The following is a 24234-nucleotide window of genomic DNA, read 5'->3' on the forward strand; positions in this document are numbered from 1 at the left end:
TACAAACTTTTTGGATAACCTGCTCCAGCACTGCATTGCCCTCCTCCTGAAGGAGTGTCTCCAGTGCAAACTTTCCATACTGCAAGTTCTTGGCCATTGACCCTTTCTTTGCCATCTACTATCACTGAGACAAAAGTGGAGAATTTGGTGCCTCTGATTTTCTAAACATATCCGAGGTAGTTGCAGGCTGAAATTAGATCTTGCTTACCCTTCCTTCTCATTTCAACCAGACCAAACAAGGCTAGTTCCCCTAACCCTCTTCTTTGCAGCTCATATGTGCTAAATCCATAATTATTCTGGATTTCAGATGTTATCCCCGGATGTCAGCCTGTACTGACACAGAGGGTTAGGCCACTTAAGGCACAGAACTTTGCAACTTTTTTTTGTTGAATTACAAAAGTTCCTGTCAGCCAAATCTTCAAGTGTTTTGGAATTGAGGATCCAACGATAAGTGTTCCAACACCATCTTTCACTTGGTATTATCCGCATGTTTGCTTAGGATGCTTTCTGTCTCATCATGCAGCTTGACTTAGAGAACCTGAAAAGCATCAGTCCCTGTACATCAAAAATATAAAATTGAGAAATATGGTGGAAGAGGTGTATGGATTTGACCTTCCAGCACCACTGGAAGAGTTAAAAAATATGGAAAATAGGGTAAAAACAAATGTACTTTACTCAAACTACACTAACACTGCTTTTAGAGGCTTACTGAAAAACTACCAACTATTAAAACGTAGTGTCTAAATAAAATCTTTTCAAATGGAGATTTTTTAAAAGAAATAAAATGTTTAGTGCCTTTTATCTCTATCTGTTCTAATGCACTTATTCAAGACAGTTTGGTTATGTTCAACTGTAAAATCCTCTAGGTCTTTTTTTTTCAGTCCCAGTTAAGAAGTGAAAAGCTAACATCAAAGCATAAGCTTAAAATTTGCAGAATAGAAATCAACCAGTGCTTCAGCTACTTCAAAGTGTAGCCACCGTTTCTCATCTGTTTATTAAAAATACCTAAATGCAAGGAAACAACAGGCTCGAATGAATTCAATGTACAATATGTATAGTGGTAAACATGATACAATATTTCAGTTCATTCAAACCACGTAATTCTATTATCATTAGCCTCAGGTTGCTGTTTTGATGCATATTTAAGTATTAGACTGAAGAATAAAACAGGAAAAAACCTAATTCCTTTGTTACTCTGAATGTATGTACAGAGACCCTGTTGGGTCATCTTTTTGGCAGTTTCATCTACCTGGGTGCAGAATTCTTTGATGCTAAATATTATGTTCTTCAAAACTATAATTGAATACTATTTCATCATTAGAGAGAACCAGTATATCACAAGAACTGCAACTATATCTAAAGGAGTTTTCTAAGCTTATTAGTTGAACACCTACTCATGATGGTACTGAGTGAACATAACATCGTTGTGCCATTAGGAATATCTAGTCTTCCAGAAAGGCTCTTTCCTTGGTGTTCTGCAACTCAGATGAGTCCTGATGTTACAGTTAAAACATTTCTGTCCTTTACAGAAGTCTGAATGAAACTGCTGAATTGACACAAAATGCATGACACCACTGACTAACCCTGCTCACTTCAGTAAGTACCGTCTTTGTTAATTGCATGTTTTCCATATATTGTAAGCTGTTTGGGAGAGCTACAAGTTCTAGTAAGCATCAAAAAAATTCATAGCATTATTCTAATAAACAGTAATGCAACACACTGATTGCAATTCTCCATATAAAGACAGATTCCACACAAAGAGGTAAATTGCTTTGAGAAGAGAAGTAGTTTGTTACACCTATATCTCTGCAGAGCAGGAACACACTGGCCCAACAGATAACAGTATTCTCCACCACTTCTGAATAATGTTGCATGCAGCCTCTGGTAAAGACAGAAAATAATTGCAGGGAACATAAGATGGGAAAGCAGCACGAATGTGTTTTTCAACTGATTGTTGGGAGGGAGGCTTTGATGTCTCCTAGGCAAGGAACTAACTTGGAACACTTAGTAACTCAGGCAGGGGCCAACAGTGATGAAAAGCACAGAGAAGTTGCTGCATTTAAAGAAAAACAGTTTACCATAAGAGGGCGGTAGTCGTTTACCCAAAAATAGCTACAAATCCGGGATGTCAGTTAAAAGGTTTAACTTTCCCTCCTCGAATCTCTATATAAGTTACTTCAGCAGACACCATTGTATTTAAGAAAACTGAATTTGGAAACTTACCTTTTCTACAGCAAATGTTCGAATCACATATTCAGCCAGGAGCTCTGTTTCTATTAAGGTAACTTTAATGTCTTTATATATCTCTGTGTCATCTGGCCAGTACTTGCAGCATTTGACCTTTAAAACATACAAAAGAAATTAAGGTTCATTTATTTTAGAAGGTCCACACTGAATTAATTCTGTATTCTGTGCAATGATTTCTGATTTAGAATGCAATCACGCACATAACAGTCACATTTTCTGCACATGGAAATGATTAATGTTTAAGGAACATTGCCTCTTCATTTTTTTAAGACAGTTTTCAGAGTTGCAGGTAAGCTTTGCGTTGTGGTTAGTGAAGTAAGGCAAATTTGTATGAAGCACAAGGGATATTTATACCCTGCACAACTCAGTTACAGTAACAGTTCATTTCCTGTGCTTTCCAAAGCAAAGTGTGCCCAGAGGAACAACTACCACCAGAAGGTTTTTTTCCTCAACCTCCAGATGGTGATTTGTCTCAAAAATATCTTACTCTCTTCTAAAATGAAAGCGTTTTGCAGACAGGAAGGACACCTCATTGCAGTTTACAACTTCCTCATGAGAGGAAGTAGAGGGGCAGGCACTGACCTCTTCTCTGTGGCGACCATTGATGGGACACGAGGGAACGGCCTGAAGTTTTGTCAGGGGAGGTTTAGGTTGGATATTAGAAAAAGATTCTTCACCCAGAGGGTGGTTGGGCACTGGAACAGGCTCCCCAGGGGTCACAGCACCAAACCTGACAGAGTTCAAGAAGAGTTTGCATAACACTCTCAGGTACATGGTGTGACTCTTGGGGCTGTTCTGTGCAGGGTCAGGGTTTGGAATTTGATGATCCTTGTGTGTTCCTTCCAACTCAGGATATTTTATGATTCTCTACTGTTAGAAAAGTACCCATTTTCTCAGATTAACTTTCCAAAGGAACTGATGAGAGATCAAATAGCAAAAGTCAATGACTGAAGTCAAGAGGTTAGTTTTATATCCAGGCTTTAACATTAATTCACTAGACAACCTCAATGACCATGGTTAGGATTCATCACTCTTAGCTCAACCTACTATGAGTAGGACTAATGCCTTCTAGAGGTGCATTTATTTTTGTTAACTATGAAAAAAGGCTAGATGACTGCCTTAACCTAGGCGTTTGGCTTTTTAATGACTGAGGTTAGGTGAGATGAACTCCTCTTTCTCCCATACTGCTATCACTAGGCTTTTGGGACTTTATGTTCTTGGCCAATTCATCGTGAGAGATGGAAAGGAGGTGTATTTTTTTAACTGTATTTCAGATTTTCTAAGCCCTGCTGTGGTCTAGATGGGATGGACTTCACAGTACTTACTGTATACAACATGCACTGTTCTGCTATTTTTTCAAAGTGGGTCATTGTGGGGACTGTATGAGACAATGTAGATAGCTGACAGGCTTAGGAATTTTCTCCTCCTTCCCATTTGTGTGGACAAAGTGGTGGGCAGGGAAGCTAACACATTACTTACATCTCTCACTCTGCTTTATCATGTTAGTAGCTATGCTATCACCACTGCATCTGGGCATCATCTAGTAGTGCAGTACGTGCTAGGAGTGGCATCTGTTACACATCTGCTGCATGGAATGGTTTCTGTCTTTTTCCAACCAAAGGAAAAATTTAAAATGGATCTTTTAATACATGTAAATCTGGCTTACTTAAATATGCACTTAAATAGGTTGCGTAAAAAGCCCGAACACTTCAAATATTCAACAGAAAACTGATAAAAAAAATTAAAAAATTAAACTTCACAACTGATAAGAGTATTTCTCAAATCCATTTTCATACCAAAATATTTGGATTACTATCATGTCTAGTCTTGAGCAAAAGATGAATGCATGTATAACGGTGAAAACTGTAATGCATGATTCAAATGATTTATTTATACAACATCCAGGTTCAGTATATAAAGGATTAGGCAGAGAGTCAAACCTTGTCCTGTCAGGCAGAAGAAAATACTTTTCTCAGAATTTATTTCAAGGACATAAGTTATAATCATGTACAACCTCTCTTTACTGTCTCGATGGAAGAGAGTGCTTGCCACATTATAATAGTGACATTGGCTGATAAAATAAAAAGTTCGTTCAGGCAGGGTGAGTGGTTATGATCCTTTTTCTGACTCATTAGCAGGATAAAATTTAAATCCGAATAGAACTGAGCTGAAAGGCTGGAATAACACAGCCACACATCAGGATTCTCTTCAGAGAAAAAGAGTAGCCCGGTCAGAAGCCCTGGCTCTCAGCCACAAAATTATACAAGCATCCTAACAGCTTATTCCTGCTTACACAGCTGATGGAAAGCTCCTAGAGCAAAGTTGAAGTTCAGGTAGCTTTATAAGCAGGTTTTTATTTATTTTTCTATGCTTGTCTTCAGACCCAGTAACTGCATTAGTATTGGCCAAGAAAAATTCTTGATAGTCTTCACATTTCATCTGGTATTAAAGGTGGTTTCCAGACAAGTCACAAACACCAGTCTATACAGTTCCCTTCCATAGCAAGAGGCTTGGAGCTGGGATACTGGACAGTTCTCACAGTGCTCAGCACTCCTGTACCACGGGCAAGGGTAGCAAGACTGCTCCCCCCCCTCGCTCAACAGCCTGCAAGCTGACAGGGTGTCAGTGGGGATGAGAAGGTTTCCACGAGCCAAGGGCCAAACTGAGGGCCATTCCCAGGATGCCTAAATGACAGGATCTCTGACAAACACGTATTTATGTCTAAAGCATATCTATCCACCGTGAGCAACAAACAACCATTTCAGAAGCATTAAACACTGCTGCAAGCAGTTTAGCAGTTACTGTTGCTATCTACTGTTGCATCTACTTGATATTTATTCAGATCTTATCTTGTTTGCATGTATTTCAAAAAATCCTCTGATAGAAGCTAAGTGAAAAACACTGAAAGCTCATTGTTTTGTCTGTATTGTTAAAATAAGCCAGAAAGTTCACACTGTTCAAATCCCTCAGGCCAGCAAACTGACCCTTCTATAGTCACTGGCATGAACTCTTTGAAATAGGGTTTTCCTACGTACAGCGAAGACGATTTTTTGTCTTTCCATGAAGCGTAAGGCATTTCACACTGCCTCTGGGCTGGAGCAACACACTGACAACCCCTTCTCTGGAGTCGATTCCCTTTTCCTGCCTGTTCACATATCCGTTCCATAGGTGGAACCTGAAGCACACGAAGACAGCCAGCACACGTAGGAAGGGAGCAGCTGCAGTGGTGACCCTAGGCACAGCACTACGGATCAGCACTCTCTTTGCTGCTAACTTCAGCCTCATTTTTTCTGACGGGCACCTGCCATCCTCCAAACAGCTCTAGTTTAGGAAAATAAAGAATCAGGGGGAAAAAAGCGCAACCCTGGATGAACTAAATTGCTCAGCCTTGAAGGAAAACATGCCTGTTTCTAACTTGCTAAGTTTAGACAGTCTGGATTATGACTAAGAACTAGGGACATTCAGAAGGACTAATTTAGAAGAGCACAGCCCCTATCTTATTATGCCTCAAGTGTTGGATTTGCTTCCACTGTTTTTTAAACCTTATTTAAGATGATACAGTGGAACAATTAGGGAAGCATTGGGGGATGTTGCACAGAAGTTATAGCCTTTTGTGTCTCATGCAACTTGGGCCCACCAGGGATTTCTTACTCTACTGCACAGGGGATTTTGGGCACAGAGTAGACTGGAGCTGAGCAGAAGGATCCATGACAACACAATTTCCTGAAAACTCTCCCAAGTGGAATAGGGGCTGTAAAAGCCATAGGAATGGTGCCAGAGCTGCAGTCAGAGCCACAGACCAACTGATGATTCACTCACTGGAAGGGAAAAAACCCACCCAAACCCAACTTTATTTTAATTCAGGCGTTTTTCCTACTTTTGGCTCTTGTTCTGCAATGCTCTGCATGTGCTGAGCTCAGGACCTGGGAACTCCATGGACTCCTGGTCAGCCAGAATTTAAGTGAATGCTTAAAGATCCATCTTCCATTGTCTCCAGGACAACTCAAATAAATGCAAAGATGTCTTAAAGACAGAAGTAGATTAAATAGTGAAAATCAAAATCACATTTATAAATGCTTTTTGGATCAGGGCCTTTATTTGCACAAGGAAAGACAATTGCAACAAAATAGAATATGGTTTTACTCATTAAATATGAGAAACACTGCTGGTAACATATGCTCATTTTTTCTTTTTAGCACAGCTTTAGCTATCGTAACTTGATGAATCTCTTTTCCATTTTATAAACATTTGGTACATGTTTTACAAAAAAAGCCTACTAACAGAAGGTTTAGCTAAATAATTGATACACGATTCCAGAACTGAATATTAAATGCATTACTTTCCTCCCCCCACAGTTGCTACCATAACAGTAAATATCATCCTCAAAGCAGAAAACATAATTTTGAATTCTCATCTGAGCAGAATTATAATTGAGAGTTTGTTCAGATACACCCCCCATTTATATACTAACCACATGCCAAAAAATACAGATGTTCATCACAAGAAGAGATAAAGGGGTGATTGCCAGAGACACAATGAAAATGCTCTGGTTTAATCTATTCATCCCAAGGTACACTGTCCAATTGTTTCCAACACGTTTATTTTACTAATAATTTTACAAATTTGGAGAAGAGGATTATCTACTTCCACCCGCTAGTTCCATTAAAGATAAACCAGTTTAATGTGAGAAACTTAGAATTAAAAATTAAGGTGGAAAGTTGTTGTTGGTAGTTCTAAATACAACAAACAATGTAGGCAGTGGATGGCTAACAAACCCAAATTGTGACTTTTGAAGCTGTATATTTAGCAATTTGGCAATGTGACATGTCTAGCTAAAGGCAGTATGAAAGCCAGGACAGTAATTCATTTACTTAGAGGTTTGGAATAGGAGTAATATTACAGACTTAATATGTGAGCTGGTTGTGAAATATACTTCATAGTCTGTACAGAACAGTTTAAATAACACTGATTATTCAAAGTTTCCAATTTCCTTTGATTCTGAAATACTCTTACCAAGAAGGTGATTTAACTGACTATGCCCTGCATGGATTGTCATTAGTGAAGAGCAGTATTATATATTCTAATTTAAAATTAATCCTGAACTAAGTAATGATGATAAGGCAGACATAAATTCTGAAGTGAAATCTCTTGGATATAAAATGAAATAGCCAACCAAGCTCACTGCTGAAAATTTTTAACAGATCTTTCAGATGTAGCTAGGATAACATCATATACTTCTATTTGGCTGACTTGAAATAAAAGGACATCCAATAATTGAAAGTATTTTTATCTAAATACTTCTCAAACAAAAAATGTATTGCAATTTAAGAAAATTTTATATGTTATAAAACAACCTTTGTCAGAAGATAAACCCCAGTCTTTCTTTTTTTCATTTTCTTTTGTTTGCTTTTGAGCAAGTCAGTTAATTGTTTTATACCTCATTTTAGAGGTTTCTAAAAGAGGTGTGGGAGACTATTGAGAATTACAACTTTTGAGACACTGTTTGGTACCACTGGATGAACAGGTCTCTATAAAGTCAGTCAGAAGTCTCCATGAATTTCACTAGCTCAGTCTGACTTCTTCCAGGGATGGCTCAGAGCTGACATAATTTTCCACCTTCTGCTGCTCTATGTTACCTCAGCAGTGCAACCCTAAGTCGCCTGCTGGATGTACTCTCATATCAACTTCAACCCAGAACAGATGGCTTTCTGGACATGTCCAGTAGTAGCCATACATTAATGCTTTTCACCTGAGAAAATGAGTGTGATCCCTTTGTTCTTAAGAATCAGGTATCCTGTTAGCCTGCCATCAACCTGCTTGCTTGGGTTAGATGAAACTAAACTGACAAGCCAAACTCATGGTGTGGTTTTCCTTGGGCCATAAAGAAGAGTTAGTCTAGAAGAATTGCTTTAGGGTAAAGGTAGCCCAAGGTAAAGCTGTTCTAGTGTTCCTGTCTCCATTGTTAATACCAGCATACCAAATATGAATGCTCTCCATTTCATTGCTTATGTTTAGGCAATTTACTTTAGTACAGCCCTGGGGGAAACAAGGTTGAGCACAGAACACACGAGAAGGGTGGTCCTATGCCAAGATGAATAATGGTTACAGGATTAGCTGGAGCTCCTCACAGCCTATCTTAATTCCTGATACAACTGTGAAATCATGGGTATATTTCTCAGATCCTCTGCTCCAAAGACCTGATGTGCCCACATCGAGCAGAACAGCCTGCGCTCTGAGACATGCTTCCATTCCAAGAGCAAAATCATGCCATTAGCTCAATACAGAGCACCACCCAGTTAGTGGACTGCATTCTGGTTCTAAAACCTGATCAGCTGATGCCAGGTTAGAAAGCTCTCCACGTTATTTTACTGAGTAAAGTAAAACTGTGTCAGTGCCTCCAGGATATTTCTTCCCTTACAGGGAGACAATCTCACGAGACTGCTAAAGTGAGGAAGCTTGCAGTTATGAAGCAATTTTGCTAGCCCTGACATTTCAAAGAACCTGAAGCTCTACCTCTTTGCAAAATGCACTTAAAGTTGCACTTACACCTTGGCAGCACTTCAGCAAGTCCAACAAGGAGGTCACTGCATTTGTGTATTCTTAAACCTCTTTTGTTTATTTCTCAAAGTGAATTATCTCAATAGGATTAGTAAGCATTAAGATATTAATCTCTGTTGATTAACATTCTTTGAAACATAGCTTTTACTGGAGATGAGAATGCTGAAACCATGTCTGCTTTGAGTGACATGGGACAGTGCTGAACGCTTGTAGCTTGATGTTCTTTTTGATGATGCTAACATTGCTAATCTGGGGACATCTTTATTATATGATTGCAAAGAGTCCTTCCTTCTCTTTTCTGAAGAACAATGTCCAACTTTTCCCTAAGAGCTCCTCTCTAACTATACATAATGCAGTAATGTAAACTTGTTATTTCTGATTAGAAGTCTAGAAAGCTGAAATCTGTTTCTATGACTAGAAGGGTTCACTGACTTGAAAGTTTGATTGTTTTTCTGTTTTTCTCGTTGATACTCTGTAAAAGTATCAACTGCAGTCTATCCAATAAGAGATACTGGAATTATAGTGAAACCGAAAGTATAACGATAGAATATAAACCCATGTGCTTATGAACCATAAGAACAAGACCCTTTTTTTGTTAAACATGTTTAAGAAAAAGTTTTCTATAGAAGGGGAAGGAAACTATTTATAGATTTAAGAAGCTGAGAGTAGAGTTACCTAGAGGTAGGAAATGGATTCGTATAGCAACCTTTTCCTCTCTTATTTACAAAATGAGGTTTCTTTCTTTCAGTAGAAAAGTTAAAATGAAATTTTAGTCATCAGTATGCATACAAACTCTTTGGCACATCTCCTAAGGAGCACTAACACCAGTATCCTGAATTAATTCCAATGTAGGTAATTTGGCTTATTACATTTAGAGGCAGTTTCAATTAGACAGAGTGTTCTTCCATTTATACTAAATACAAATGTGCTGTTTGTGAGATGTGCTGAGGAGCCACTGTTTCACCCCTGCAAGATCACTGTATTGGGTGATTTGAATCTTAAACACAATTTGAGTTTGTTTATTAGAGAGTTCTTCTGCATGGAAGTTTCTCAAAACTTGTAAAATGCGTAAGTGTAAGCTTCATAATAGATTTGTGTTAGAAAATTCTGTTTTCATTCTAAGCATAGGTAGCAGATCCATTGTAAATTTCACACAGATTTTATGTTGTTAGAATTTCCAATGAAGTTTTTGGTTTGCTCTTGCAATCTGTTTTAAGTAAGAAGTCTTTGGACAGGGCTTTACTTAGCAGTTTTTCTTGGATATCTAATGTCTGTCTAAAACAGAAATGGATCATCAGGTGGATCAGAAGATCTAGTTCATCTACTAAAGACTTCTGTATTTTTTTGTTAAGGAAACACATTTGTATCTGTTTTAGAAATGTATCTTGAAGGCTGACCAAGGCTGCCTGTCCTGAGCACCCAAAGACATGAACATAAGACTGCTTAGGGCTGGGCCCACTGATAGGCTTTCCTGAGAAGAATAACTCTCTTCTGACAGCATTTATCTTACAATAGGGAATGCTTTTTAGCCAGCCAGATATTCCCTCTCTGTCACAAGTCCACTGTCATGTGGAACCCAATACTCTTTTAAGCATGAAAAGTTGGAGTTTTGCTACACATGCTACACATTTTTGTAGCACTGCAGATAAGTGCTATATATGTAACATGTCAGCTGCAGGTCTGGTAAAACAAGCAAAGGAAAAGCTAAACCACCACTGTATTCCTTCTTTTCCTCTATGCAGATACAGCCATTCTGGCTGCTGGGACAGAAATGTCACCCAGGAGGAGTGTGAAATGGCTATCAGCGAAGCACACCACTCCTGAGAGATAAGCTGGCAGTGAGAGGCTGTTTTGGTAGCATTAAGGTGTGCGTGCAGGCACAAGGGCTATTTACCAGTTTACAGCTGACCTTCGTTCCCCTGTTTGTGTCAGGTTCCCTCTGTTGTGGTCAACCTTGCTTCCTTTCAAAAAAATGGGTCTTTTGTGTGCTTATTAACACTATTAGCCCTGGCTGTTTTCTAATTCTGGATAATAATTGAGAAACTCTAATTACGGTAATTACTATGCTCCTGGGGTGAGGTTTTATTTTTTATAATTATTTCTAGTGATTTTGTTTGTGAATACTTTTAATATAACAGAGCATGATAGACAATAATGAGTCCTTGCACCGCATTTATTTATCAACCACCTCCACTAAATTTCATCAGTGCCCTTCACCATTTATTAATCAGATACTACTTAATTTCTTCTGCCTCAAGCAAGTGGGAGAGAAAGTGACTACTGACAAATGACGAATAATGTGACATGCCAAGTTTGATTCTGCCAACTAAGAACTAGTACCAGCCCAACAAAACCAAAGATGGAGGTGACAGCTAGATGGCACAATTGGATCTATTCTAAATGTTCCCAACATGACTCTTTAAGGAGGAAAAAAAGGCTTCAATGTGTGCAAACACTGAAACAAAGCAAGAAGCAACCTGAGACTCTGGCCAGTATGTAAACTCATTGATCCATTCCCATTGCTTTCCACAGAAGGATCCAGTTGTGTCTTTTGGAGTTTGTACTCCAGAAGAGTCTCCTGGAGTAAGCAAGATGTTCTCCTGTGTCTGTTTTCTGATCACCCCTACACTAGTGGGATAAAAAGTATTGTTTCTTCTAGAATAATCCACCAGATTATGCTAAATCGCTCAGGAAACGATGTTCCCTGAAATTACACTACTGTCTTCAGTTGCTCTGTAACTTACAAACATGGACATGGAGGAATCTTGCATTAATATAATCCAAAATACATTATTTTGAAATAGCTTGTTGTCAGACTGATGTAATTTTATGAGTCTTAATTCTTGGTTATGCTTTTTACCCATTAGTGTGTAGTTTGGAAAATTCTGATTCTTGGACAAAAATGCAGGTATATTATACCACCTGTAATTTCATTTTTGTGAACTTCATTGTGAGTGGAAAGTTGTTGACCCAGCATGAAGAAGACATGGACTTCTTTTTGAGGCTGCTTCAAGAGCGGCTTATTTGTTTAGTCTTTTTTGGTAAAAGTTCTTATGTCAACCTAGGCCAATCTCAACTAAACACCGCTTCATCATCTGTTATCAAAGAACTGTTTATGCAACTCAGCAATGATTTTCCTAAATGACTGTGAGATCTCATTTAGATTTTTAATAAACAGTCACATTCTAATGAGGTCTTCGTAAAACTGACTAAATATGTTTAGAAATCATTAGCTTAAATTATCAGTACAAAAGTCTCCTTAGGGAGCCCCGCAGATTTTGTGATAAGACTTCTGGCAGATGGATTAGTGTAACAGCGCAAGTGAGTTCTGCATTTCCACACAAGCAGTGTAAATGTGAGTGACTGGGTAACAGGCTACTAGATAAAGAGCTAAATGTCCCTCAGGTGGGTTCATTAAAGAGAGAAAACAACCCAAACACATTTTGGTGCCATTTAAATACCAGGTGCACAGCAGTCTGCAGGTGCCAGAAACATTGACAAGGGTCCCTCGCTGGAACACACAAGAGCTTAAAGGGATGTGTGGTTTTGACAAGTGTGCCTCAGATAATGACAGATATTGGCTGATGTACCCAGACCCTGCTGGAGGGTAATGTGGGGACTGAGTCATTTGCAGCAGGTGCTTGCATTAGGGACAGCCTCATGGTGATTCCTCCGCCCGCAATTAAAACAGTCCTGATGCATAATGCTCCAGGGCAAGAAGCAAGTTCCTAGCACTGATTTAATGACTATCCAGCCAGTCCTGGTAAACAAATACACATAAGCCCCCTCAATGATTAATTCATGAGGGCTGTACACAGTGTGGCAAACATGTTAAATAGATATCCCTCTTTCCTGAAAATATAAGGGAATTTTCCTCCTCGGCTTATAATGGGTCAACAGTGTTAAAAAAATAAAAATAATAAACTCCTATAAATCTTATACCAGCAATAGCAATTGAAATAGAAAACCTCAAATTTGGGAAGGTTATAAAGTTTGCCCTACAGGAATGCTACCAAAAGGTCCATTAAAATCATTACTAATCAAGGTGGCACCGAGCTTGTGTTAGGGGCTGTGGGACAGATGGTGTGTTTGTAATTTGCCTCCTTGTTGCTGATGGTTCCAGCTCTGGGAGTGGCACAAAAACACCAATGGAGGAATAACTGCATTGTTCTGTGGCTCATACAATTTCATTTCCATTAAAAGCTCATTTCAATTTCTGGTCTCCGATCTCACCTATGCTGGCCTCCAGAGAAAGTGAGAACAAAGTCATTTCTACCACTGCCAGAAACGACAAAGCCACAGATCTGTATCCCACTAGGATTCTCGCACCCTGAAGAAATCTCCACGGTGGCACAAACCATTATTTGCTGCTAAGGGAATGTGCTGTGTATCTGAATGCTGAGAGTGGAGGCTGCCAACACTGGCACCAAGACTGGCGTCTCCCTTGCTGACACCCGACAGTTCACTCTAATTGGCGCTTTCAAATACTGACTTTAGGAAAACAGTATGTGGTTTCACGCAGCATGCTATTTTTGTTCTCAAGCTTGTTTATTCATACCCTGAAAACATCCCTTTTTAAGTTGTCCACTTCGGCACTTACAAATGTGTATAAAGCTTTAACAAAGAGGTTTGCTGGAGAGCTTACTATTCTTACAAATCTATCTGTTTTGAACTGATACGTGACCATCCTGCTATTTCTATCTTCTTCCTTGCTCAAGGGACTGAGGAGGAAGCAGCCTCCATGATCCTTTTTTGTCTCTGCAATTAGTTGTACATGTGTTCCTGCAGCAGGTGTTAATTGCAGTCAAAACTCTCATCTTTGTTATATCTAAAAATAATATTGGCACCTGATATGTGCTTGAGCACATAGACAGCTTAAATGTTAGGGTTTATATTATCAGTTGACAAAGGACATACAGAAGAATAAACTGAGATTGTAAAACTGGACTTGCTAAAAAGGACTTAAACTTATACCACACAAACAGTACTCTCTCTCCTCACACAAATGCCACAAGGCAGAGGGGGTATCAGACACTCCACCAGCATGAAATTAAAAACATCTCTTAAAACCACGCAGTGCACACACTGAGATGTGTGCTCTTGACTTCCTATTTCAACACTTCGATTTACAATAATTGCAGTACTTCCCATAAAAGCAGGGTTTTTTTTCATTCCAAATGAAAACTATATGCCAAGTTTGCAGGCAAATTTTCTTGAAAAAACATCCCAGACGAGAATTAAGACACCAGCGCATAGACAAAGCAGTAAATGAAAAGACTCAGTTATTGGCAGTTGTGGGAAACAAAGAACAAGGTTCCATTCAATACTTGTTGAAAACAAAATTAGCTGTAAAGACTTGCGTAGGAGGCTTACTTTAGAAGTTACCAAGCAAAGAAAGAGGAGTACACAGTATCAACCAGGTAACTCAAGCTTTCCTTTACTACCCAGCTCCAGAAGATAACCTCCTGATAAACAAATTTAGTGTACAAATGAGTAAAACTAATTTTTTCTGGTTTAGCCAGGGGGCTTACAGGAAGTAAAACCCAAACAAACCAGACTGATCTAGACTAATATACAATGAAGCAATTTCATACTTCAACTACTTTTCTCAGACACCTGTTTCAGAATTAATCCCCTTAGCCTCCCTTTAAAAAAACAATGATTCCATACTCTGTTCTGCAACAAATTCCCTGATTTCCTTAATAGAAACGGTATATCTGAGATATGTACAAAAATTATGGCACCTTCTCTCTTTGGCAGTCTTTGCAGACTCTGCTGTACATAATGCAGCTTTATCAGTTACTTTTTCATTGTGCAAATGTTATCAAAGCCAAGCATCCAAGGCATGTTTAGAAACAACTGATAACGAACCTCTTAGCACAGGCAGTTGTAAATATTTTATGTGCTATACTTAGTATATTAGCATCTCGTTGGTCTGTTATTTAATTTCCAAAAGCAAACACCTTGGATGTCTTTCATCTTTTTAAGTACAAAAATTACTTACCCTTCCCACTTCTACGAGATTAGTAACCATGATTATGCTGGCTGTGTTTTCATGCCATACCATTCTCCAGAAGTCATATATTGTCTCCTGCATTGGTCCTGAAACAATAAATCAAATGAAAGGTTACAATCTGAAAGTCTCATGATTGGAAGTTTGTCTCTGGGGAACTGTGAGAGACCATGACTATACACATATATTCATATCACTATCATCATATTTTTCTTTTAGGGTCGGTCAATTTCTTTTCTGTCATCCCACCTATCTGCATTCAAGTATTTTCCTCCTGAAATAGTGTTCTGAAAGAAAGTTAGTTCTCCAGTGCTTAGGTATTTATATATATAATATTTATATAATACCCAGAAGTGGAATTATACAAAATGGATAACATTACTCTTTCTTTTTAACAACTGGATGATACACCTAGGGAAGGTGTATTTGGAGTGAAATGAGCCTCAATGGACTATGTGGCCTTTCCTGGTTTCCAATATTTTTCTTAGTACACACTATCCATCAAATTAACCCAGCTCCTAAACTGTAGTTCCTGAAGTGAAACAGTTTTTTTGCTGCAGTATATCACTTTGCAAAACAGTGGGGAAAGTGGCAAAGAAACCTGACATGCCATGGTAGCGTGTCCTCTGCAGTGCTTTCCTGAACAACCTGTGCACTTTTGTAGATGAACATGCTGGGCTTCCTCTAGCTTTGTGATGAAGCGGGGTACCAGCCCACAGGAAAAGCTATAGAAAGGTAAAATGTTGAGAACCACCACACCACTTCGCATATGCCTGGTCCTATCTGTTTCTGGCCTACATGCCCCACCCTTTGTGTTTGGTGTACTATTCCAGTTTTAAACCCCTGCTTTAAAATCACTGAGCCATTAAGAATAAACAATACAAACTATAAACTTAACATCCATACTGAATCCATTACCCAATTGTCACACTAGAGTAAGCAATTAGGGGCTTATTTAGAGCAATGACTTAAATCAGCTAATTGGAGAACAAATGGATAATGTATTGACCTAAATGTTCCTTCAGGAAAGAAGTAAACACTCTTAAAGCATTACAAAACCACACATTGACAGATTTGGGTAGTTTGCATCCACGTTTTGGCACATTGAGCTCTCTTTGAAAAGAAAATCTTCAGTCTTGAAATCAAGTATTTTGTGGAAAATGTAGTTATACATTATTATTACATTATCATGGCACAGGGGTTGGACTAGATAATATCTGAAGAGCCCTTCCAACCCAAATCATGCTGTGACTCTGTGATGCTGTGATATCATAGACAAGCCAAAACCAAATCATGAGGCAAGTAGCGCCACAGCTGTGACGTAACTTATTAGAAAAATTCAAGAAAAAATATGATAATAGTCTAAAACTCTGAACACTTTAAAATTTCAAATTATAATTTTATCATCCATAATTTGCATAGATCATTTAAATAACTTATGCATTCTCCCCCTTACTTTATCTGTCTTCAAAAATGCTGCAAATAAGTTTGACAGGTTTTATCGCAGTCACCTAACTTCTCTTTAATTGTTTTGGTTGTTCATGTAGCAGGAGAAAAAGCCATTTAAAGCTATGATTGTTAGAACATGAGAAATGCCAGAAGGTCTTAAAGCAGAAATAACAGCAGAACCTAAAATTACAGTTTCTGAAATTACTAAATTCAAGACGACGCTGTGGCTGCAAAATTGGACACCTTTCTTTTTTTCTTTTAATTAATAGCACAGAACAGGAGATACTTTTGTGAGATTTCTTCTGAATTATGACGAGAATTAAATCACTCTCCATCACATGGAAATTTACAGCAAGTATTTTACTTCTACTTTCAAAGTGTCCTGGATATGTAATACAGTCATGGTCCAAGTGCAGTTTTGAATGTCACAGGAATATAATTAATATACATTACAGTGAGAGGTCAGCTTGTTTGTGTTTTAATATTGTAGGATTCAATGAAGCTTTCTGTGACAAAGTCTCTACAGCATTAGAAAGGTTTTGTGTCAGCCTCTCCTACTGATAAAAGGGAGGAGACTGTTCTAGTCACTGTAGAAATCTCTGTATAGCGTCTCCCTTTCTCTCAAATTTCAATCAAGAATTGAGCGAAATCACTACTGCTATTAAATTGCAAGGAGCACTGTTAAAAATACGGTTAGTGTTTTACATAGAGTCTGCAAATTCATGACCCCTTATTACTATTATTTAAGTTTGATCAAGGACCAAAAATAGCAACACTATTGCTTCAAGAATTCTGGTTTAATGAAGAAAATCTAAATGGCTCCACTGCATTCTGTCTCCATGGGACTATGCGATGTTTCAAGAAATTTCATCTATTTTTGGTAATGCTGCAGGAAAGGTAAGAAAAGACCTTCTGTCCATGCAGTTTTCTTTTCCCCTTGTGAGAAGCCAGAATCTTTGAGAAACTGAGGGGCAATGTAGCAAGTCTCTCTATGTATTAATTCAGTTTCTTTCCCAGAGATTCACTTGAGGTACAAGACAATTGGGCCCTACTTTGCAACAGTCATTTCTTTTTGACAGCTCTGGGATAACCTGCAACAATTTATTCCTGATTTGTTTTTTTTTTCCCCTACAGACAGCATAATTTTGTCATGATTTAAATATTCCTGGATTTCAAACCCTGAAATCACAAATTACAATTGGGAAGAGATCCTAAACATTAATTTATTACTGTCGAACTTGAATTTATCATTCTCTATAAAGAAAAAGATAATAAGTTATAAGAAAAATAAATCTTTGGAAAAAGTAGCAATTTTTTTCAGGTCAGAGAAAGACTTGAGCTCTGACAAGTCTTTCAAGCTTGATTCTTAAAGTACTTTGAGAAGAAATGTCCTATTCTGCAATGCTGAGTATGCTCTTCTCAATCTTACTATCCAAGTGATAAGACAATCATAATTAAAAGTGCATGACAGGATTTCCTGCTCTCCTCATGTATTCTCACATGTCTTCTTGCTTTTCCTCTCCAATTCTTACATGTAGCCTCCAAACTTCTTTCACATTCAGGACACTTAAAGAAAAAGCCCCAATCCAAAACCTACCTTAAAGTTTCAGAAAGTAATTCTTCTATACCCCATTTTTCTTTTCTTCTTGACATTTAAAAAAATTATTTTCTGACATATGAATAAATTATTACTTGTCTCCAGTGAGAATTGAAAAACATTAGAGATCAGGTAGGCTTGGAGGATTTATTGTCCTGAAGAACTGAACAATTTGATTCCATAGACTCACGGTAGGGAGAGAAAGAGACTATAATTGTTCTAAGCATCAGCTGAACAGACGTGTGCACAACAAGCAGAAAGGTTATTTGCAGCAGTTGCCCCCCTGCAGAAGGAGAAGGTCTGAAGAGAAGGTACTCTGCTACCTAACACTCAGCCTGTAGTGTACCCCATTAGTCCCACAATATAGTACTTGGTATCAAAGATCTCAGCTGTGAAAAAAAAAAAAATTCAGCAAGATACTGCAACTAGAAGATGAAAAACAAAGGAAAATAAGAAAAAGAAGTCAAACCTCCAAGTCCCTAGCTAATTAAATGCATTATTGAAAAAACTCAACAGAAACAATTGGTTGTATATATCACCACCACTAGTTGTATTGCCAGTAGTTGTTAGTTGCTGCTCTGGGAATGCAAACAGATTAGGAAATGGAACATCACACAGCTTTTAAGAATGGCTTAAACTCTTAGGAAACTGCTTTTGTACACAGAGATTTCTAGAGCCTCTATTTCTGCTTGCTATTGTGAGACCCAGTTTGAACGACGAGTATTGCTACTGGGATATGTGATCAATTTGAAAGTGATGAACTAGCTTAGAATACAGGAAAGAAAACAAACATACCAAGAAACAAGTAAAACCTGAATCTTGAAATGTACCTGATACTTACTCAGACACAAGACTTTTAAATCTATGGGTAACTTTTCAATTTCTAGAAAAGCATCTTAAACAAGGAACAGATAGCTTCTAAAACATTTTTTCTAGCATAGAATGTCAAATCCACATGCTAACATTTGGTCCACCAAGTTCAATGATAGATATTAAAGCTAGAATCATGCAGAAAATGCATAGATACCCTTAAGCTTCAAAGGCTCCCCAGGGACAGTGCTTGAGCAGTGGGAGCCATAAGTATGTCCTGATAGAGGCAGTGGACTGACAAGATGCAAGACTCATATCTGCAGCAGTTAAACACTATCTTGAGAAGAGTGCAAAAAAACCTCCTCCCAGTGAGTAAATGCAACCACACCACATGAAGAGGTGATTGTAAAATGGTCCCTTCACCTAATGGTTACTGCAGTTTCTAGTAGCAATGACAACTGTCTTTACTTTTTGCTGAAACCAAACCTACTGGTTGCTACTGTGACTGCTTACAACTTGACCCCTGAAGGGTCAAGTTGAAGGCAAATATGCCTCCCTTCAGGGAGCTGCATTTTAGCCTTCAATCTTTACTATGTATGTTCCATTCAAAATGAACTTGAGACTCAGTAAATGTTTTCTTATTAAGAGATATGGCTGCATGGCAACAACAAGAAGCCCAAAAGCAATGATTCCCTTTGCAACTACACTGTCAAAAAAACCCAACCCCATTACATAGCAGAAATTGTCTAAAATACATATGAAAGCATAAAACCAGAGAGGGAAAAAATACTTTGAGAGGAGACTAGAAGCTAATCGATTATAGAGTTCAGGAACTCTCATTTTCCTAATAAACCTCTTATCTGGGACAGACATAGCTGTTAGTAGGATAACTTAAAGAGTATTTCACAGACTGCAGGCAAGAGAAGATATCCTGTAACTGAAATACATTTTTTCCCTACTCAATAAGGCAATGTGCCCAAGATTTTACCAACAGGAATTTGCAGGTGCATCATTATGTGATCAGGCTTTCATGAGTGTTCAGTTTTGTTAGCCTCCAAGCTACCTGATGGAAAGCTCATCACTGGTCAGCAGCTCTGCAAACCTTTCTGTGACCAGGTATAGGCTAAGGAGTATAAGACTGGATTCTACTTTTTCATAAAGTATCTTTCTTTCTATCTAAAATAGACAGCTTACTATAAAAAAAAGGTGCAGATCCTAGATGTGCTGACTTAGCCAACCAGCAAGATAAACGGCTGGTTCAGTATTTTTTTGTAACTGCACGGCCACACAGCAGTACAGCGGTTGCTGGATCATCTCCACCCTCCCCAAATGAGCTGGTTTCTGAATAGAAGGTTCTTTGAGGATCTGATCAACTGCTGATCATCTGATTTGTCAAGAGCAGTCATCACCATATGCTTGTTGAATAGTTATGCTATTATATACATTTACCTTTCACTCACACTTCCAGGAGTTCTTAATGGTTTAGTGCCTCTATGGAAGCCAGCAAAGCCCAGAACAAAGCTGTGCTATAAAAACTTAAAAAACTCATACAGTCTTTCTGCCCTAACTTGCCTCAAAATCAGTTTAGACATTTATTTTCTACCATAACATATACACTTTAAATGCTTAGACAGGAGTGATTTCATAGGCACAGTATGTATGTTCCTATTATGTGAATAATTTTGAAATCTGCAATAAAACTGTGGTCAAGATACCACTAAATCATATAGGCCTGCTGCTTACCAGTAGCTATCCAAATGCATACGGATAAGTCTTTCGTATTTTTAGGTCTCAAGAATGTAATGATGAAAGAAAACCAGGTCATATAACCTGGATGTCTTCTAATGCTTTAATTAAAGCCCTCCCAAGTCTGTTCCAGAAACTAAAACAGCATCGAGGGTAAAACATACCCCAGTGCCAACCACCTGTTCACTTTTACTGAAGTCTCCTGCAGGCCTATCACTGTCACAATTAGCACATTAAAAGGCAACAGACATTTGCACTGGCAAAACTTGGCCATAAATGCTTCAGTGTTACTCCTTAATTGCTGGTTTCTAGTTGTCATACTTCAGTATTCATTATTATTTGTCGCTTCTGTGGATTCCAGCCCCACACATTTTATGCACTAAAGAATCTCAATGAAGTTAGAGCAAACCCCTGTAATGAGCTGGAAAAAAACCCACATATCCCTGTATTTCCTTTGTGTTACAGTGTTGACTGTGGTGTCAGCTGAGAAGCACCTTTCACCTTTGGGCTTACAATTTTCGTTACATAATCTTCAGCAGGGGTATATTGTAATTACCCAGCTATGCTGGATTTCCTTATAAAACTTTCTTAGAAATTGCTCTTGCTTTGGAAAAAATATAAATACACAAAGATGTGGACGGACTCCCAGTGAGGCTCGTTTCCTATAGGTATGTTAAGCCAGTAAGGAAGCCTGAGGCTATGAATATTCTCATGTGAGGCATGGAAAAAATTCTGCTCCTCAGTTTTAGACCTTATTTTAACAGTTTCTTGATCTTAGTAGATTCAGAGATCACACACACAGGATGCTCTTTTTTGCAGAGGCAGTAATTAATTCATAGTCAGGTAAGAAAACAGAGACCATTTTGTAAGACAAAATTCTATTAGAACTTATTTCCCAAGCATATAAAATTGTTCTCTTCCTCCTAACATTAGTTTTAACCCAGGCTTCAGAATATACCATGCACATCAAATATATGCAAAATCTGTATCTGAGTGGTAGCTAGTCCACCATTTCTTTTTTTTTTGCCTTGCAATGATACCACCCTATAGTGCAAGACCCCCAAGAAAACAGTATGCAGCAACACTGTTCTACAGTAAGTCACCTCAGCTATACTCAAGTGGGTTAATCAGGACTGAGATATGAATTTAAAATGTGTTTTTCATTATTTCCTTACTTAGATGGATTGTCAATAAGAAGTAGATCTGACTGAATCTTGTTAGCTTGACATTTCAGGAAAACACTGCTTATACAGTAAGCTGAAATACTTTATTGGGACTAATCCTGCCCTGGGCAGCTACTGGCAACGTAGAGGCTTTCTACTGTATCCTTTGCTCTGGAAAAACACAGCTTTCTCTCATTACCAGCCAAGGGACAGCAGAGTGAATAGTAATTGGCTGATTTTCAAGCACAAACTAAATCCTACCTGCTTTGAGCCAGCCAGTCAGCATGCCCTGCTGCCTGCACATTGCTATATGTGAAAATTGGCTTTCACAAAATGAAATGTTCAAAGCGCTTTCAAGTCCCATTAGCTTTCAACGAGGCTTACATTACTAAGTGACTGAGGAGCATGTAGAAATTTTATCTATAGCTCCCATGAGACTGACCAATGCTTTGGCTGGCTTTCTATACCACCTCCTCCTATATTTAAGGTGTTAGCACTATAGACCTCTTCCGGAAAAAGAAAAGCAGAAGACCTGTGAATTCTCCATCTCTTTTCAAATGTGAAAAGAAAATAAAAACGCTGCTATTTACAATGTGATAAGCCAGAGTCCCACTGTTTTATGAGTTACAGGCAAGTGGCTCACAGATAGCTAAAAAAAAAAAACCCTCCATTCTAAATTCCCAGTTTAATATAGAGATGCTTAAAAATATATATCCTTTGAGTAATGACAAAACTGATTATTCCACAGGATTTTTTTCTTTAAAATTGCTCATTTGGTAAAGCTAGATAATCACTCTGAAAATACGTTTTTTATGAATATCTATATACACATACACATCAACTGTTGGCTAGAGCTGGATAATTTCTCTTGCTGGCATTTCCTATGATCCTATTCTGCAATGACTCTGAGGGTAGTCACATGGGGGGATGTGGTATTTATTCTCTGGAACACCACATGGTATTTTCTTTTCTTTATTGATGCAGATCTAACTGGGCTGGAACAGTGCACATCTCAATGCATTATTCTGTCTGCATTATGGTACCATCTAGAAATCCCAGTCCAGGACTGGAGTTCCACTGTAGCAGAAGTGCATTACATATTAAATGACCATGAATACACAAAAAGGTGTTCATGCCCCTCACAGTCGCAAGTCGAACATACCTTGGAAGACAACAGAAGCAAGGTAGGGTTAGAATGAACTGAACAGTCTTGGTATAACATAAAGCAACCAACATCCCAGCTTTTACCATTTCTGACTAATCTTATGTGTTCCTCTTCCACATTAGTATTTTCACCATGTTCAGAAACAAGTCTTTGCTGCACTTATTTTTAAGTCTGAGACCACACTTTATTTGTACACTCTTGACAAGTGCTGCTTAAGACATTTTTATAACACTACAGCTAATGCTGCCAGCTAATTTTCCATCTAATAAAGTGTTACACACTTATTGATTGACATTTCTCCACAGCTAAATTTCCAATACTAGCTGAGTTTGTTCTATATGAACAAAATAAAATGAGAATGTCATATGGTTTCCCAAAGAATAAATAGCACATTTCCATAACACCGTTTGACTACTCACAGAAGTACTGCAGACTGGGAACAGAGGAACTGGCAGCAACAGAAATGATCCAGATTTATACAGTTAGCCTGAGATTAGGCAAAGCTGAATGCAATAAAAGCTGTGCACATAGTACTAACACCCATGTATGCATCCTTATGCCATTCAAGAAAATGGCTTTTTCTATCTTAACTGCAGGAAACTAAAAAAAAAACACAAAACCATCAAATCAGTGCAGTTCATCCATTATCATTGAAAACCTCTTTCTTTCACATAATTTTGCTTGCCACACAGCAGGCGTGTTGAATGGTCCGTTCCTCTCATTAACATTTTCTAAGACTGGATAAATCCGGTATCTTTCATATTTTGAATTACATGTAGCACTCCTGGGCCTTAGCGACTCCCTAGTGAGGGCCGTGGAATACGTGAATAAGGCTGGAGCCTTGAATCTTTACCTCGCAGCTTTTAAGACGGCACTGCTAGACAATGGCTTGCAGGCAGCGTGTTTCAGTTTCTTCTATGAAACCTGAATACTTTGAATAACTGTAATTGTAGAGGCCTTGATGTATTTTCTGGCAGAGTGCACTGGTTATAGAGAAACAGGTCTCACTCCCACATGGACCTTCTTTCTCTCTATGTACTACAATTACTATTGCAATTGTTTAACCACAGTCAAGCATGTTGGGAGAACGACAGGTTACTCATCTGGGAGACTGAGATAGAGATCAAATAGTAACATGAGGTATTGTCTGAGGTCCTGGCTCTGACTGAAGGCTTATTCCAGGAGCCTTGAGACCATGGTTCAAACCCGAACTCTCTTTGTGAAAGCAGCCCAACAGAAAGTTTCAGTTTAGCCAAATCAGTGTTTTCCACTAAGAAAGCTGTTTTTATTTCTAATTTGTGCATACTTCTCAATAAGAGTGATTTGCATCATGGAAATATGAATACCTATTAATCACTCATTCTAAACAGCTCATCTGAGCTTGGGAAGACTAACAAATACAGAATTTATTTTGTAAAAAACATGCTGTCTCTAACATTTCCAAAACTAAAATCTTAGGTAATTGACTTGTTGGACTGGGTTCTTC

General features: G+C 38.3%; 1 protein-coding gene across 10 annotated transcripts in view; it reads right to left on the reverse strand.

Moving 5' to 3' along the window:
• Positions 1 to 24234, reverse strand: part of PTPRM (protein tyrosine phosphatase, receptor type M) — a 455758-nt gene that overhangs the window by 18870 nt on the left and 412654 nt on the right. For all 10 annotated transcript variants that reach the window (XM_027882060.1, XM_027882059.1, XM_027882057.1 and 7 more), the window contains 2 exons: positions 14810 to 14907; positions 2224 to 2340 (listed from right to left, as the gene is read on the reverse strand). In XM_027882060.1, the coding sequence (XP_027737861.1) occupies positions 2224 to 2340; positions 14810 to 14907 (215 nt within the window). The remainder of the gene's footprint in view (positions 1 to 2223; positions 2341 to 14809; positions 14908 to 24234) is intronic.

The sequence above is a fragment of the Empidonax traillii genome, unplaced genomic scaffold (genome assembly GCF_003031625.1).
Source record: "Empidonax traillii isolate 1590-97213 ecotype Southwest subspecies unplaced genomic scaffold, ASM303162v1 scaffold100:size1405979, whole genome shotgun sequence".
NCBI lineage: Eukaryota > Metazoa > Chordata > Aves > Passeriformes > Tyrannidae > Empidonax > Empidonax traillii.